The 17518-nt window shown below is 47.3% G+C and overlaps 2 protein-coding genes across 2 annotated transcripts; both read right to left on the bottom strand.

Moving 5' to 3' along the window:
- Positions 1–4538: 4538 nt before the first annotated feature.
- On the bottom strand, positions 4539–5977 carry LOC112875801 (vegetative cell wall protein gp1-like). The gene is made up of 2 exons (XM_025939776.1): positions 5536–5977; positions 4539–5421 (listed from the first exon to the last, which is right to left on the bottom strand). The coding sequence occupies exons 1-2, from the start codon at positions 5717–5719 to the stop codon at positions 4817–4819; spliced, it is 789 nt and encodes a 262-aa protein (XP_025795561.1). The 5' UTR covers positions 5720–5977; the 3' UTR covers positions 4539–4816.
- An 8222-nt stretch (positions 5978–14199) lies between these two features.
- Positions 14200–14577, bottom strand: LOC112872928 (cleavage and polyadenylation specificity factor subunit 4-like). Its single transcript, XM_025935962.1, has one exon. The coding sequence runs from the start codon at positions 14575–14577 to the stop codon at positions 14200–14202; it is 378 nt and encodes a 125-aa protein (XP_025791747.1).
- Positions 14578–17518: the final 2941 nt, after the last annotated feature.

The raw sequence follows: 17518 nt of genomic DNA, 5'->3' as shown, positions 1-17518 counted from the left end.
TGTCTTCAGCACTAGTTGAACCGGCACCCATCGGTGTAAAGCGTTGGTGCATTGATGTCAGCAGAAGTGGATGTTGGAATTCAACGGCTAGCATGCAGGCTTAGTTGGTTAAACCGATGGTGGCGACCGGTTTAACCGACGCTTTATGCTTTTTGGTAGAAAAGCATGTAACGGCTATGAGTGGAGCTCTAGCCTATATAAGAAGTTCCCCCATGTCATTTGAGGTTGTTGGAGTTTAGGAGAAGCACTTAGACACTGAAGAAGACCTCCAAGCCATCCATAGAGCTAATTGATCATATCCATAGGATTTAGCACATGCTTTGAGAGTATTAGTGCTAGGTTAGGCCTAGAGAGAGTGAGAGAGCAAGGTGTCGCTGCCTTGTGCATGGTTCTAGAGTGAACCACCACTATAATCTTGGTGTGCCGGCTCCTTGGAGTCTTTGTGACTCGCTGGCAAGTCTTCGAGCCTCCGGCTTGGTGTAGAGCGGCAACGACGGCTTTGTGCAGGGGATGTGAAGACCCCTCCTTCGTGGGAAGCTCCGTAGTGAAGGCGGCATCAAGGTGACCGGGGAACTTGGCGTGAGCCTTAGTGGTCTAGACTTTGTGGCAAGTTCTTGATGCCAAAATTTCGCAAGTACAATTTTGGTAAGCGAGACCGGAGCCGATGGAGGATTTCACGAAGTCCGACGGCCCATTATGTTCAAGGTACATGTGAACTAGAAAAAATCATCGAAAGCTGCAGTCAAAGGTGATGTGGTATGGTCAAAGATGACGCGGGTTCGGTCAAGAAGCGGTCAGTGGAAGTTCGAATCCGACTGGTAGATGGCGTCAGCAAAAGATCTTACGGAAGTCCGATTTCCTTCTGAAATATCGTGTAAATATGGTAGTTTAAGTTGTTTCTTTTCGCTCAAGATTGTTGGAGTCATGTTAAGTTAGGATTTTTAGTATCAGGCTATAAATAATAGAAGTTAGGGTTTTGTAAAAAACAATCACCATTCAATACAACTTTTCTCAGCACTTTTGCCAAAACCCTAGGAGTAGAAGTAAAGTACTTTCCCGTTGAATTCTTCAGCAAGTAGCGCTGCATTGGATCGATCTCCGCTTGTTGGTAAGTTCACGTTTATCAGATTCTCTAGGCTTTAGCTACCGGCACATCACTGTTGTTTCGTCTGGTTTAATCTACAAGTTATCAATTGATGTAGCACTGGCCCGATCTTTTGATAAGTATGATAGATTCGATTGGTGGAGAACTCGATGTAGGCGATCCGGGCTTCTAATCAGACATGATTTGAACCCGTGCGACCATTACACCGCTGCTCCGTTGGTTATCAACCAAGCACAACTCGATTGACCTCGCCAAGAAGGCTTTTCCCTGCAAACGAATCGAAGAACACAAGCAAGAAAGTATAAGCGTGCAATCTGAAATTGCGGATGTGTATGATGCAAAGATAAGTATAGGGTTCAAGCTCTGATCACTAAAGGACTAATTGCCATAGTGATGAAGAACAAGAACGGGGGCCCTGATTCACTGCAAAGGAATCGTCACAGTTACAATGAAAGAGATATGTTTCTCGATGGAAAACTAGAACTAAACAAAACCCAAAACCCTAATGTGGCAGCTGCTACTGAGTTTATACCGAAGGGGGAACATCCTAGGGTTGAGGGTGACCAGTTGGGACGTCCTCAACCTGGGCTTAAGGCCCGACGTGATACAAGGCCGACTTGGCCCAAAATAGGTGATGCAACACCTTGTCGTGGTCACATAGAATGATTCACGAATCTTCTGGAGCTCAGACCAGAACTAAAAGAAAGCTCTCATTGTCTTCTTTCCAATGCATCAAAGAACGCCTCAATGATGACATGATCCTTGAGTAATGATGCCAGGTCAAGTCCTACCGGTCAGATCTGTTCGTCGGTCAATGATGACATGATCGAGATGGCTTGGTGGTTTCAATCGGCCTCATGGCCGATCAAGAGTTTAACGCTAAGAATAAATCCCAGTATAATTCAATACATCGGTTAGTTATGCTCAGTTTGTCGCCCAGCTGTTAGCGCTATCTTGGTTAAGTCCGATCCGACTAATGGTGACAATAGACTTAGTCTAATTAAATGTGTGTATTTAATTATAAGGTTTTTATTTCTTAATCTTGCTTCATCATAGATTTGCCTGTACAACCGATGCATGGCTATATGTATCAGACATTCTGGCTGATACGCTCCTTGGAACCATTCGGAACTCTACCCGGTGTGTTCCCTGTTATTTTACTGATTAAATTTATTTTGCCTTGTCAATTGTAGGTTAAATTGACTCGCACGCCCTGAACCCGATTTGCAGGACCTGCACTAGAGATAAGCAGAGCTCCCAGGCCTTAGCGTGTCATGCTCCGCAAGATTTACCATCCGATTTTTGTGGCAACACAAGTCAAGGGATGTCCCGGAAGAGACTTGGTGATCGGGAAGCAATTCTCTTTGTGAGCGTTTCAACAACATGGACTAGGGGTAAAGATGGCAACGGGTAAAATCCACATGGATACATGTTTCATACACCTGTATCCGCAAGCAAAAATCCACACTTGAATCCGCGCTCGCCACCCACCACGGGCAAGAAACCCTGCCCATGCCCGCTATTCATGGGTACCTCGTACCCGCAGGCATGCCCGTCACTGGGATGGTAAGCCCGTGCAGCCACTCGGAACCGAGCGCCAAGGCAGCACCGCAGCGAGCGCGGGCACGTGGTGCTGTGGCCATTTGGGCACCTGATGCCTAGGCCACGGCTGCTGGGCGCTGAATCCGGTGAGGGAGGAGGGAGGTCGGCGGCGCAGTGGAGGGCCGCGGCTGCTGGGTGCTGAATCCGGTGAGGGAGGAGGGGGACGGTGGTGGAGTGGAGGGCCGTGGCCGCCAGGCGCCGGATCCGGTGAGGGAGAATGAAGGAGGGCGGTGGCTTCTGCCTTGTGGCACCGCAGGATAAGTGGAGTCGCAGAGGGGATGATGGGGGCGGACTGCGGACGGGAAGGGAGTCGGGGTCTCAGGGTCGGACGCTCGGGAATTGGAGTCTGGGGTGGGGGAGGGTAGAGGGTGTGGCGGCTAGGAGAAAGATTTGGGGATGGGATGAGAGAAACCATAGCTGTTGCTTATATACTTGAATGTTTGGACCCACGTGTCAGCGGATCTGGCGGGTTTAGGGGTTCGGGTATCAATTTTAAGTAGCCGTTAGCAGATATCCGTTGGGTTTGATATTTTACACGCACCCATACCCACGGTTACAGATTTAGACCCGTATGTGCGCCCGTCAGGTTTGCTATCCGTGGGTACGCGGATATTTCCTACCCGTTGCCATCTTTAACTAGGGATGGATAAGTGCCTATCGATACCATGGGATAAATCCTCACGTCAAAAGTTTGCTTCCTCTCTTCCCCTCCTTTACATTTCTGCATTTCTTACTTGCAACTTGTGTGCCTCTACTTTCTTAGAGTAGCATCAAGCTAGTATTGACTATAGGTTGCAAAACTTATCTTGAGATGAGGGCTTCACATTAGATGAACCATAGTTGCACATCTATATAGCATGTTCTAGGTTATATTTTGTGCAATTTAGTTTGAGATATAAGTTAATGTTTTAAGTTTGCATAATTCCCCCCTTCCCCTCTTAGGCAACGAAAAATAAGACTCCTTTTAAGGAAGGCTGATATTTAGAGATCAATACTTGAGGGCACCTAATATGCCCCTAAAAATTGAGCCATCCCTGATCCCACGTCATCGATCCGCGCCCCCTCACCCTCCACCAATCGCACGCTGCCACGGCCTCTACACAACCCGCCTGCTTCCTTCTCTCTCCCTCCGATCCCCTCCCTTCCTCTCTTGCCGCGTCGCCCCTCCCTTCTCTCCCCCGCCGCCCTCCCTTCTCTTCCTCCTCTCCCTCCCCCGCCGGCCTTCCCTCTCCCGCCTGGCGGAGTCACGGCAACTCGAGAGGGGCTGCAACGGCGCGGATCGAGCCGCTCTTCCCTCGCTGCCACCTCCCCTTCTCTCTCCCGCCACCCGAAGCCAGGGGGCGCGAGGGGGCCCGCGGCGGTGCTAGGAGGGTCGCGCGGCCCGAGGGTGACAGCAGCGCGTGGGACGACCGACGCGGGGCCTCCGTGGCGCGCGGAGCTGCCGGTGTGAGGGAGTTGTCGGCGCAGGGGAGGAGTAGCGGCTCGGCGCGGCACAGGGAAGCTGTGGCGGCGCGGCGCGGGAGAGGGAGGCGGATGTGGCAGCAGCGGCCCAATCCAGCGGCGGGAGACGGCGGCGAGCGCGCGGGCGGGTAGATCAGGCGGCGAGCGCACGGTGGATTCGTCATTGAGCGAGCGCATGGGCGGATTCCGGCAGCAAGCGCACAAGCGGCGGCGGCGGCGATGCTCTCCGTCCCCGGCGGCACGCCTCGAGTTGGCGCGGGGTTGCAGCTGCTGCCGGCATGGGGAGCGGCGGCGGCTCCCAGCGCGGGGGAGTGGCGGCTGCCAGCTACCGGCGATTTTTTTTGTTTTTTATTTGACCTCTAGAGGCGGGTTTGAAAACCAATTTCCACATAGCGGATCCGTTACCCGTCCTGCAAATAGCATTTGTAGCTGCGAGAAGTAGCGGCGGGTGCAGTACACACGCTACGGATAGGTTTTTAGACATCCATAAGAACTATTTTTTAGTAGTGACGTATGCGGAGCAGGAAACTTAAATGCACGTATTGTTACATCCTATTTCAATGTAACGCACAGTAGATCCTCTGAACATGACACCAAACCAGGATTATTATACGTGCAGGACAACACCTTCGGGACTCGAGGTTTTTCTCAGGGAGTCCCTGGCCGTCGATTCTTGGAAGCGGAGGACGGCGGTACGCCAGGAAACAGGGGAGGAAGAAGCTGGGGCGGGGGTGGCGGCGGCGGCGCGGTAACTAACGGCGGCAACAGCGGTGGTATTATCGAGGACGGCGGTGGCTGTGGGACAAGCGGTGGCAGGATGGACGGCGGAGACGGCGTGGGGAGGACCGGTGGCACTAGAGACGGCGGAGCTGGCGTGATTGGGTTCGGCGGGATCGGCACGCCGCCGATGTTCGGCGGCTCCGGCACCAAGGGGACCGGCGGGAAGAAGATGCCCTTTCGGCCGCAGAGGTCGGGTGCGCGGAAGGGGAACACGCCGGCGGAGAAAACGCGAGCGCCGCCGCTGCGCTTGGGGGCGACGGGACGGAGCCCGCTGGAGGTCGCTGTGGCGGGGCACGGCGGCGCGTTGTTCGACTGGTGCTGGAGGTGCACCGAGCAGGACGTGACGGACCGGAGCCGGCCGCTGGCCTCGTGAGCTAGGCGGACGTGGAACCTGCCGAGGCGGTCGGTGACGGCTTCCTTCCGGAAGACCGTGCGGCCGTTCCCGTCGTGGCAGCGGACTGCGACCAGGGTGCCTGGGAAATGAGAAGAGAGAACAGCGCGCAGTGTTAGAAACCGGCCGGCCGGTCATGCTAAGTTCTTTGAAACATAACATTCGGAGCACGATATATGAAGGCAAGTTTGCCCACCTGCAGGGATGGCGTTTGTGGCCTCTGAGCCGGAGTGCACGACAGAGCCGACGACGACGGCAGCGGTCGTCGGTGGTGGCCGTGCGTGCTTCCGGCCATGGTGGGCGGCGTGGTAGCAGTGGAAGAAGGAAGAGAGCAGCACCAAAGCAAGGAGCAAGCAAGAAGAGTTCGCCGTAGTACCCATCTTCTCGTGGAATGGGGGAGACGCCTGCTTTGTCTTCGTCTGGGATGGTGTTTATAGATGCTTATCGGAGGATCGAGAAGAGTCAGTGAACTCGTGATGCGTGAAATGGTGGTATACTGGCGTGGCTTGCTAACAAGGTACCAGGGTCAAGAGATTTTGAATATGAACCGCCGAGTTATGTTGTTCCACCTCTGAGCGTCCCAACGATCGTCGATGTCGATGGATAGCATCCAATGTAGAGGCGAGAAGCTCAAAAAATGTAATAAATTGGTCTCACACGCTTTTTGATACAATCCCTTGGAACCGGCTCTCTCTATAGTCTATATACGCGCTCCGCCGTGATGGAAAGCTAATCACATGTTTATCTTTTTTTTACTCTCGCTCTCACCTCCGTTTCACTCGGGCGACCGACATAAACAGACCTTTAGCTATCACAACGGGGTTTCGTATCCTATTTTCAAAAATGCCACATCAGTTTGAGGATGAATGAAATACTATGACTCAATGGAGAATTTCATTTTACTGTTTCCAAAGCTAACCAGTATAATTAAATGCTAGTTGATCTAGTGTGGCACAGGATCTCCCGTGAAACAACGGCGGTCACAGTGGTCATTTCACACCATTTCCAACATCTTAGAAATGAGTTAGCAGAGTGTCGTGGGGATGAAACTGGTTTATTCTCTTCCCTCATTAAATCAGTGCCACATTATCAAAAATGCTGATGTGTCACGGTAATTAATGCTATGAAACTCGCCATGAAACCCCACTATGATTAGCCTTAGGACGCTAGCTCTTATTTTTCAATGGAATGGATCGGAGCTAGGAAATTTCTAGTTCCTCGCGCTACAATAGAAACGCTAGCTGCAATAAAACGTTTTCTAAATTGCAAGCTAATAAGTACGACATACGTGAATGGATGTCTAGTCGGAAGGGATGGAGATGTTTTGGAAGGTTTCGCGACATCGTCGTTATCGTGGGGCGGAATGTATACGGGTCTTATGCGGCGTGTATCGTTTCTTGGGCTTGGCGTCATGCATGGTTTCTCGGCGTTTTTTGCCTTCACGAGCTGTTGTTAGGACCTACTAGTACCTAGCAGTAGGCAGCGGTAGCAAATCATGCAACGAGCCCAGTGGAGGATAATGTCTACGGGCCACTAGTCGATCGGCAGGCGGTAGCGAATCACGAGCCAATAGTGAAGGATAATGTTTGCATGGTTTAGCTCATAGCACCGATTCTCTGGTTTCTTCATCATCTTGGAAATAGGGAAGTAGGAAGGGTTCTAGAATGGCTCCAAACTAGCTCGCTGTGGACAACTTAACACTTCCGATCCTGAGGAGATTACACTACCTGAATCCAGCCAAAAGCAGTCACGAAAATAGCCAAAACCGTCACGAAAATGATCCATGACAGTAAACTTTCGTCAGTGGACCATCATGATCCTTTTTTGTGGCGGTATTTCCTATCAGCAACCTTCACGAAATATATTTTACCGCCAGGTCTTGAAGTCTGTTTCCATGAGAGCCAAATGTCACGAAAGAACCACCATGAATGTATTCCATGTAGGCCTATAACTCTCATGAAAATTCATTTTCATGATCATGTAAAACCCATCACGAAATACATGCAACCCGCCACGAAAAACAGGCTAGCCAAGTGGCTAGATTTCATTTTCATGAGCATTTATACCATCACGAAAACAGTACCATCATTTCCATGAGAGTTGGTGCCACCATGAAAAAAATTCATGAGAGTTCATGCCACCAAGAAAGCACACAAAATATTAGATCTTAATCCAGCACACATCCATACATAAATATGGTGTATCACTCCATCACACATCCCCACACATATATTATCCAAATAACATTGCAGCAAACATCCTTGCATGTAGTAAGCACATATATAGATGCTAAACAGAATCTGCAGCATTGATCGTACAAATTGTCCAACAATAATGTACCCAAAAGGTTAGCATCGATGATGTTACAACCAAAAGTAGTGTTGCATCAGTTCACTTTGAACCAAAGGATCTCAAAAGTATGGTCATCATGCTGCTTCGACTCATGCCAGTGTCAATGTCATTGCGGTTGCCGTAAATGTCATCTTGGTAAAAGCCGAAATGTGATGACTCAGTTACCTGCAAAAAGAAGAGACATACATGAATAGGCCTTGGAGCTTTTCTCTGATTTTATAGGATAGGACTAATCTGATTTAACGTGAATAGGACTTAAAAGCTTCTCTCGTTTCTGCATTCTTTCAATTCGCATTCTTCAAGTTCTTAGATGAGTACAGATAATGCAATTTTCACAGATGAGTACAGATAATGCAAGAAAAAATTGAGGGTTGAACTGCTACTGTGAACTGCTAATTAAAGTAACCTGCCATGTGAACTGCTACACCATTTTTATCATTCCAGAAAACGGTTCTAAGATATTATTTTGAACTTGAAAGTTGAAACACTGCCAGCTTAACTGAATCAAAGTATCAGCAACAGTTTTGTAATCTGTGAATCATATAAGCAAGTGGTTAAGTAGACATCTGATCCCAATTCGTAAATAGAGGCATTGCAGAAGCTAAGATTGAAGTTAACCTTTTCACTTAGGTTCCATACTTTTGATAAATCATTCTCGTTCTTTCCATATCACAAGTCAGAAAATTTCTTATAGACTGAACGAATGATAAATCTAACCAATTCAGAATCCACTTGCCTTCACGTGTTTCTAGCTTCCTCTTCCTCACAGCAGCAGCGGATGTGCAGACGGCAGCAGGCCAGCAGCATCCGAAGCTGAGTTCCGACTGCCTCCCCAGCAGTAGCGTCCCGGCGGAAGATGCCCTCCTGTTACAGCAAAGGGAAAAACGAAATCAATTTACCTTGGATGGCGAGCAACTCAATGCGGCCGTAGGGGAAGGGCTGGAGCTGGATCCGCGGCTGCGCGAATTGGGGTGACAGATCCTGTCGTTGCCGACCCGCATGCTGCGTCATGCTCTGACACCGTTTGCCGCGGCGACCTCGCTCAGTCGCTCCCGGTGGGCTCAGCCTGCCGGCTCGCGAAGGGCACCGTCGTATGCTACTCGACCGAGCGGCGCTCAAGCCAAAGCAAGCGCGCCAGCTCCATCGAGGGGCTATCTATCAAGCAAAGCAAACAGAGTTGACTATAAACATGTCATTTGATTTGAGCACCAATGAAGAAAATTGTTACCTTAATTTGAATTTCTTGATGAAACTTTTTTGGGGATGCTATAAGTATGTATTTCGGTCGCCAGCCAAAATTCAAAATTTTTCAAGGAAGTTTAGATATTATTAAATTTTAAAAACTATAAAGTAACTTAGAAAACTTAAGTGCAAAGTACACAAACCTTACAATTTGTACTTCTAAATTTGCATGTGTTATTGAAATGTAATAATGCACTTGTACATATGTTTGTTTGAAATTTAAACATCATCTTTATGATACATTTAGTTCAAACATGAAGTAATTTCCAATAAAGAGGTGAAATACATTTAAGTTCTCAAAAGTTATATTACTGCATAAAAGTTGTAATTAAATTTTTACATGAACAACATTCCAAGGGAGATAAGGATTGGGAGAGTTGTAGGGTGGAAGGTGCGAGAAACATAAAAAAAAATAAAAGCCACGACGTGCAAAGCTACTATTTCATGAGAGAGTTAATATTCCACTTCTACTTTTTAAATTAAAGTAAAATTAAAGGGTATTCTGAAAGAGGTATTTCTTTTATTTTCACCATAGTTTTCTTTTGAATCCAATTTCAAGTTCGATTAGAAGGATAGAAAGGCGATGAGAATGGGAAAAGAAAAATCAAATATTTTTAATTAGTTCCCCTTTTTTGCAATTTTCTTATTATCTATTCCATTCAATTTTTTTATATCTATAAAAAGTATTCTAAAAAATAGTATTCTATACAAAATCTTTATTTTGTAAACCCTCTCATGAAAATGGCACAGCTCTACGAAACCGGCCACAATTTCGGCTCAGGTTTAGCCTGGGAGAAAGAGAGCAAGGAGGGGAACGCGTTTAGGGGCTTGGGTCGGGGCGCCGGGGACCGGGGAAGGCGGATGGCGGTGAGGCGCGGCATGGTGGCGATGGGAAGGGGAGAGAAAAAGGGAAAGCAAGCCAGCGAGGATGCCTATCTCCACGTGGAGTTTCGGCAGCGGGCAGGGGCGACGGAGCGGCGGCGGAGCGGCGAGACGGCGGCGTCCCCGAGCTTGGCAGCGAAGGTGGCGGCGCGGCTAGGGTTGCGAGGGCGAGGGCTGGCTGCGGGTTGAGGTAGCCCTAGGGGTGCAGGGCGGCGCTTTAAATAGGGGCCGAGGGGGAGCCTCGACGTGCGGGCCCGGGGCGCCGCATGGGCGGAGGCGGCGTCGTGCTGCGGCCGGACTCGGGGTCGAGCCCGAGTCTGGCTTGAGGTCGGGGATGACCCCGATGGGTGGGGCCCACCTGGCGATGAGAAAGAAAAAGGGGAGGAGAGAGGGGGCGCCGGTTGGGCCGTTGTGCCACGAAGGAGGGGGCGACGCGGCTGGGCCGGCTTGGCCGCATGGGGGGAGAAAAGAAAAAGGCTAGCTGGGCCGGGCCTTGTGGGAGGAAGGGAAGGAGGGAAAAAAAAAGAGAGAGTGGGCCGGCTGGGCCGCGGGGAGAAGAAAAAGAAAGGGGAGGAAGAGAAGGAAATGGGCCGGTTCAAAAAAGAAAGAGAGGGAGAAAAGAAATGCATTTGAATTTGAATTTAAAATTTAAATACAAATGGAAGATAAGCCATAAAATAATGCAATGCGGCATGATATGCACAAGATCTATATTTCCTTATATATCTTTTTATGGTTAAGTAAATTATTGTTAATTCACGGTAAATGCTCTAAAATCAAAAGAATTTGAATAAAAATCTTATGGGTCCTGAAAAGAATCTAGCAAAATTTATTTAGATTTTTAATTTTAAAATCAGGATGTTACAAACATACCCCCTTTAAAAGGAATCTCATCCTCGAGATTCGGCTGGGCTAGCAAAGGGCTGGGAAAATTTTGCCTGTAACTCGTCCTCTCGTTTCCCAAGTAGCCTCATCCTGTGCATGGTGACTCCATTGAAGTCCTCTCGTTTCCCAAGTAGCCTCATCCTCTGCATGGTCACTCCATTGAACCTTAAAAATCCAAATCCTCTTATTTTGGGTGATTCTCTCCGATGTGTCCAGGATTTTGACCAGGTACTCTATGTAAGTCAAATCATCCTGTACATTCAACTCCTCCAATGGCAACTGTTCCTCTGGTACCCTCAAGCACTTTTTCAACTGTGATGTGGAACATGTTCTGGACATCTGACAGTAGGGCAAGTAGCTCTAGCTGGTAAGCTACCTCGCCTTTTTGCTCCAGGATCCTGAACGGGCCAATGTAACTAGGTGACAACTTCCCTTTGACCTTGAATCTGCGCAAACCTCTGATAGGTGACACTTTCAGATACACAAATTCTTCTTCTTCAAAAAGTCAACTCCCGTCGTCGAGTATCTGCGTAACTTTTCTGCCTCGACTGAGTCACTTTCAGATTCTCGCAGACAACCTGTACGTATCGTTCGGCCTCTCTAATGATCTCAGACCCGAACAACTAGCTTTCACTTGTCTCACTCCAATACAAAAGGTGTTCTGCACTTCCTGCCATACAATGCCTCAAACGGTGTCATCTTCAAACTAGCCTGATAACTGTTGTTGTAAGAGAACTCTGCAAATGGCAAACTCTTATCCTAGCTGCCTCCGTCTTTTAGGGCCCAAGCCCTAAGCATATCCTCGAACACCTAGTTTGTCCTTTCTGTCTGCCCATTAGTCTACAGATGATAAGTGGAGCTGAAATTCAACTTTGTGTCCATTGACTCATGCAACTTCTGCCAAAATCGAGACGTGAACTGATTACCTCTATCTGACACTATCTTCTTTGGTACCCCATGCAAACACACAATTCGGGAGATATATAACTCTGCTAATCATGCCCCTGTGTATGTAGTCTTCACCGGAATGAAGTGAGCTACTTTGGTCAAATGATCCACTATGACCCATTTAGAATCATAACCATCTCGTGTGCATGGCAACCCCATGATGAAATCCATACCAATTTATTTTCATTTCCATTCTAGCACCTTCAATGGCTGTAACAAACTGGCTAGTCTCTTATGTTCTGCCTTGACTCTCTGACACACATCACACAGTGCCATATGAGCTGCAACATCACGCTTCATGCCATACCACCAATATCTCTCCTTCAAATCCTGATACATCTTGGTACCGCTAGGATGGATAGAATAAGCCGAGTCATGAGCTTCCTGTAAAATTTTCTCACGAAGGTGATCCACATTGGGCACACATTCTCTTTCAGAACCACACAGTTTCATGTTCATCTTCAGTGAAGTTAGGTGCCGTGCCTACTTCTATCATCTCCTTTATCTCCTGAATCTTAGTATCCTCAAGCTGACCCTTCCGTATCTCCTATTCGAGAGTCGGCTCCACTTCTATAGTGATCCCTTCCGCATGGGCAATGAACCCAAGGTTGAGTTGTTCAAACTCTTTATACAATTCCCGAGACATCCGGCTAACCATTGTCGCACTCACATAGCTCTTGCAACTCAAGGCATCAGCAACTACATTTGCCTTTCCTGGATGATAGTGTATCTCCATGTCATAGTCCTTTATGAGCTCTAACCACCATCGTTGTCTTAGGTTGAGGTCATTCTGAGTGAAAATGTACTTCAGACTCTTGTGATCAATGTATATCTGACATCTGTGACCCAATAAATAGTGCCTCCATATCTTTAGAGCATGTGCCACTACTGCTAATTCTAGATCGTGTGTGGGATAGTTTTGCTCATGTTTCCTCAATTGACGAGACGCATATGCAATCACGTGTCTCTCTTGCATCAATACACAACCAAGACCTTGTTTAGAAGCATCACAGTAGATGTCGAAACTCTTGTGAATATCAGGCATAACCAATACTAGTGTGGTAGTCAACCTTTTTCTCAACTCATCAAAGCTGTTCTGACATGCCTCTAACCATATAAACTTCTTTTCTTTCTCTAGCAGTGATGTAAGGGGTTTCACTATCTTAGAGAAGCCTTCTATAAACCTCCTATAGAGAAGCCTTCTATAAACCTCCTGTAGTATCCTGCGACTCCTAAGAAATTCTGGATCTCTGACACTATTATTGGCGGTTCCCACTTCAACACATCTCTGACCTTCTCTGGATCCACTACAATACCTCCGTCTGTGATAACATGAACAAGGAATGAGACCTCACTCAGCAAGAATTCACACTTGCTGAGCTTGGCATACAACTAATTTTCTCTAAGTTTCTACAGAACAAGCCTTAAATGTTCCTCGTGTTCCTCCTCATTCCTGGAGTACACCAGAATATCATCAATGAACACCACCATGAACTTGTCAAGATACTCCATGAACACCTTATTCATCAAGTACATGAAATAAGCTGGAGCATTGGTCAACCCGAATGACATTACGGTGTATTCATAAAGTCCGTATCTAGAAGTGAAAGCTGTCTTGGCAATATCCGAGGGTCGTATCCTCAGCTGATGATATTCTAACCTCAAGTCAATCTTGGAGAATACTCTGGCTCCCTTTAACTGATCAAACAGGTCTTCTATATGAGGCAACAGATACTTATTTTTTATGGTAACCTCATTCAACGCCTTATAATCAACACACATCCTCTGTATACCATCTTTCTTTTCAACAAATATCATGGGTGCTCCCCAAGGTGATGAACTAGGACGAATGAACCGCTTATCTAGCAATTCTTTTAGTTGTTTCTTAAGTTCCTCTAATTCACCAACTGACATTCTCTATGGTCTCTTAGCAATAGGTGTAGTACCAGGTAAAAGATCTATGAGAAATTCAATGTCACGTTCTGGTACTCACACACCACTCTGATGTCCTCAATCAAATCTGCCTTCAGCTGATTCACTGCACAGTCTGCCGCTGACGGAAGTGTTGCAACAAACTCAAACTGTTCACCTTCTGAACTAGTGAGAATCACTGACCACTTGGAACAGTGAATAACTGCATCGTACTTTGTCAACCATCCCATTCCGAGAATAATGTCAATACCACTGGACTGCAAGACTATTGGATTTGCACAGAATTCCCTTCCTATAATATGTATTTTCACCCCAAGACACTGATACACAACCCTCGTATTCCCCCTAGGTGAATTCACTAGCATGGAACTAGGAATGGTGCATAGGGGAATGGAGTACTTAGCAACGTACTCGGCAGAAATAAAAGAATGCGATGCTCTGGAATCAAATAAAACTGATGCAGGGTTGAGTTGACTAGGAACATACCGAACACAACATCTAGAGCCTCCTGAGTGGTCTCGGCGGCCACATGATTCACACACCCACGGACGTAGTTCTGCTGACACTTGTTCTTCTGTGGCGTCTGGTTGTTGTTTCTGGGCTGTTGCTACTGTGGAGTCTACCTCTGTCCACTGTTGTTGAACTGGCCTACAATGTTCTGGGCATTTCCCTTGGGGCAACGATTGACGTAGTGACTAGTCTCGCCACATCTGAAGAACGTGTTACCACCAGTGGGAACAGGGCTATTGTTCCTCACAGGTGTTCTAGTAGGGGTGTTCTGGCGATTCTGCGAGAAGCTGGGACACTGCGCTGACTGACCAGCACGCTGAGCTTGCTGCTGCTGGTTCTGTTGGTTGGGGCGCTGGTATTGATTCTGCCCGTAGTTGACACTCTGTCCTCCAGTGCGAAAAGGTATTCCTTGCGGGGGCGCGAAGCGAGGGCGTGAGTTATTGCTGAACTGCCCTGGCAACTTAAACTTCCTCTTCTGCTCACCCATCTCCTTGCGAGCATGCTCCACCATGATGGCATTGTCCACCATCTTCTAAAAGTTTTCAAAAGTGTGCACCATCAACTAATACTTGATAGGACCAAGCAGACCATCCCTGAAGTGATCCTGCTTCTCTTCATCATCTGCTACCTCTAGGAGAGCATAGCAAGACAGCTGGATGAACTTATCCCCGTACTCACTCAAAGACATTGCTCCCTGTTTTATTGCAAGGAACTCTTGCTTCTTGAGCTTCATCAGACCTTTGGGTATGTGTTGCTCCCTGAACTTGCTCCTGAACTTCTGCCAGGTGATGGTGTTGGGGGTGTCATGAGCTGCGGTGTAAGCATCCCAACAATCTGTGGCGGTTCCTTCTAGTATGCCTAAAGCATAAAGGACCTTCTCTCTGTTAGTACACTGGATGATGTTTAGCATCTTCTCCACCGTCTTGATCCAGTCATCAGCTTGCGGAGGATCAGGTGAGTGAGAAAATGAAGGAGGCTTGTGGCTCATGAATTTCCTGTGACTGTCTCTAGCTGGTGGTGGTGGAGCTTGGTTCATCTAGGCCTGCATGTTGGCGATAGTGTTCGCCGTGTTGGTTAGTAGCTGAGTCTGGGCTACGAGGAATTGCTCCATCCCTGCTGGTGGCGCCTGGGGCTGTTGGCTCTTCTGAGGATTGGGGTTGGTATTGTTGCTCGTTTCCTGATGTGGTACTGCAGGCTGATCAACCCCTGATTTGGACCTGGTGTTCACCATCTGATTGGTTAGAAAAGTGAGACTCATAAAATCAATCATGGAAAAAGGATAGGAGCAACGACAAGATAAAGATAGTAAATAAAATAGATAACCCCAAGCTTTACTAAACTATCTATCTTTGTTAAAAAGTTGATGTAATTGTGGTCATCCCTCCACAACTCATCGCAATCATTACAAAGATCCAACTCAAACTATTCTCACAAAATCAAGAACACAAGCACATTAACTAATACTAGACAAACTATAAAGACCGTTCAAACTAGCGATTAGAAAAAGACTCTTAAAGACACTCCTAACTTACACTCCTAGATCTAGCATCTCTAACGGTAGCGGGTGCGGTAGCCGGGCTCTCGGTAGTGAACGCGCTTGCGGGGAGGTGACTCTGGCAGGTAGTCAATGGACTCATCACTGTCGTGCTCCAGGGGTAACTCCTGATCTCCCCTCAGCTGAGCTTCCAGAATTGCCTTCTCCCTAAGTGTCTTCCTCAGCTTCCTTTTGACCTCCTGGATCTCTACTCCGGTAGCATCGAAGTCAGTGCTGAGAGCAGCGACCAACTCCTGCATGGTGTCCATGAGCAAACTTCCTTCCCCACGGGATGAGAATCTGCGCACTAGTGGCACCCTTCCTACGGTGTGGGAACTGCTGAAACTCGGTGCCCTGGAGCTCATCCCGATAAGCATGGCAGAGATAGTAGAGAGCTCTTCTGGCAGCTTCACTGGTCCCTGCGTCCAAAGTCTTCCTGGGCACGTCATCAAAGTGCTTATAGTACTCCATCCAGCTGCCATACCTCTCATCCGAAATAGTGATCACCACTGCCACTAACCACTTCTCCTCCTGTTGAGCATTCTTGAACAAGGAGGCTTCATAACATGGCATTAGTGGGAAGCCGATTCTCTGCATGGCCCTCCAGAAAAGTGCTAGGAATGGACCTTCAGCAAAGTTCAAGTGACATATTTGTTTCTCGTAATGGGGCTCTGGTGGCGGTTCATCTGCTACGTCAGCTGGCTCTGAATCATCATCTGGGTCCTCATCACCACCGTCGGGTGCAGCTAGATCATCATCACCATCTTCTGCATCGTCTTCTCCTGCAGCGTCCTCATCGCTGTCACCTGCAGCGTCTAGCTGGTCCTCAGGTAGCTCCATGGGCTCCTCCTTAGTATTGGTGTCCACCCAACCTCCTCCATAGTATCCGTAGTAGTCGTTGTCATCATCTTCAATCTCCACAATGTGGGGGCATCCTCTGGCTACACGGGTTCCTCCTGCTCGGGCGCCTCCTGAGGATGCTGGATCGGATGAGGCTGTCCGTGGGTGCTCTTGCAGGCGATCTCTCTGGTTCTGGCTATCTGTAGCAAAACGAGGACAGTGCAAGATAGAGGATATTTAGAAAAATACTATGGGTGACCTTAAAGCAAGAAGGAGTTTGGAAAATATCAACACACTTGAGAGGCAAGCATGAAGTCAAGGATGAGATAATAGTGATATAATCAAGAAATAAGCAATTTTCAAAAGCAAGCAAGCAGAAGCTAGATTACTAAGCAACATAAGACTTAAAATTCGACCATTAATAACTAGGCTAACATCCTACAGTCAACACTGCTCTGATACCACTTTTATCACACCCGATTTTGGAAAGGAAACCAAATGCATCTCATATGTGCGTCAGGATCAATTTCCACACATATGATAGACGTTACAAGCGTATACCGGAACCAATATCATAATGAAAGAGAGTATTATAGTACTTTATTATATGATCAAAAGTCTTAATCTTAAGCGAATAAATAAACATTCATAACTGGCAGCGAACTTCAACTTCACAGGCAGATGACTGGGAGATATACGCCTAGAACTCCTCAAAATCTTCAGGGAACTCCGGACAATTATCTTGTTCTGAGCAACATTGGTTTTAATAAAGCAAGCGTGAGTACACTTATGATTGGTACTTAGCAGGTGGAGTAAATTAATATGACATGCAAGGTCAAAATCAGGGAAAAGCTGACATGGTTTGACTATGATAAGCATTTTTAGTTGATCAAGTTTTATTTAGTAAGCATTAACTAAATGTAAGTATATACCAACCCTTGAATAAATGAAAGAGATAAGTAACAACAACATAAATAAAGAATATAAATTTAGATCATCTTTAAGTTTAATTATCATGTAAGGGTCCAAGCCGCTTTTAACTGTGAGCACGGCT

This window comes from Panicum hallii, chromosome 9 (genome assembly GCF_002211085.1).
Source record: "Panicum hallii strain FIL2 chromosome 9, PHallii_v3.1, whole genome shotgun sequence".
In the NCBI taxonomy this organism is placed as follows: Eukaryota; Viridiplantae; Streptophyta; class Magnoliopsida; order Poales; family Poaceae; genus Panicum; species Panicum hallii.
Note: the sequence above shows the minus strand (reverse complement) of the source record. Positions and strands in the feature narration are given on the sequence as shown.

Coding starts and splice junctions, on each gene's coding strand:
- LOC112875801 (XM_025939776.1), bottom strand. CDS start 5,719: ATGGGTACTACGGCGAACTCTTCTTGCTTGCTCCTTGCTTTGGTGCTG. Junction 5,422..5,535: donor CACAAACGCCATCCCTGCAG/GTGGGCAAACTT, acceptor CTCATTTCCCAG/GCACCCTGGTCGCAGTCCGC.
- LOC112872928 (XM_025935962.1), bottom strand. CDS start 14,577: ATGGGTGAGCAGAAGAGGAAGTTTAAGTTGCCAGGGCAGTTCAGCAAT.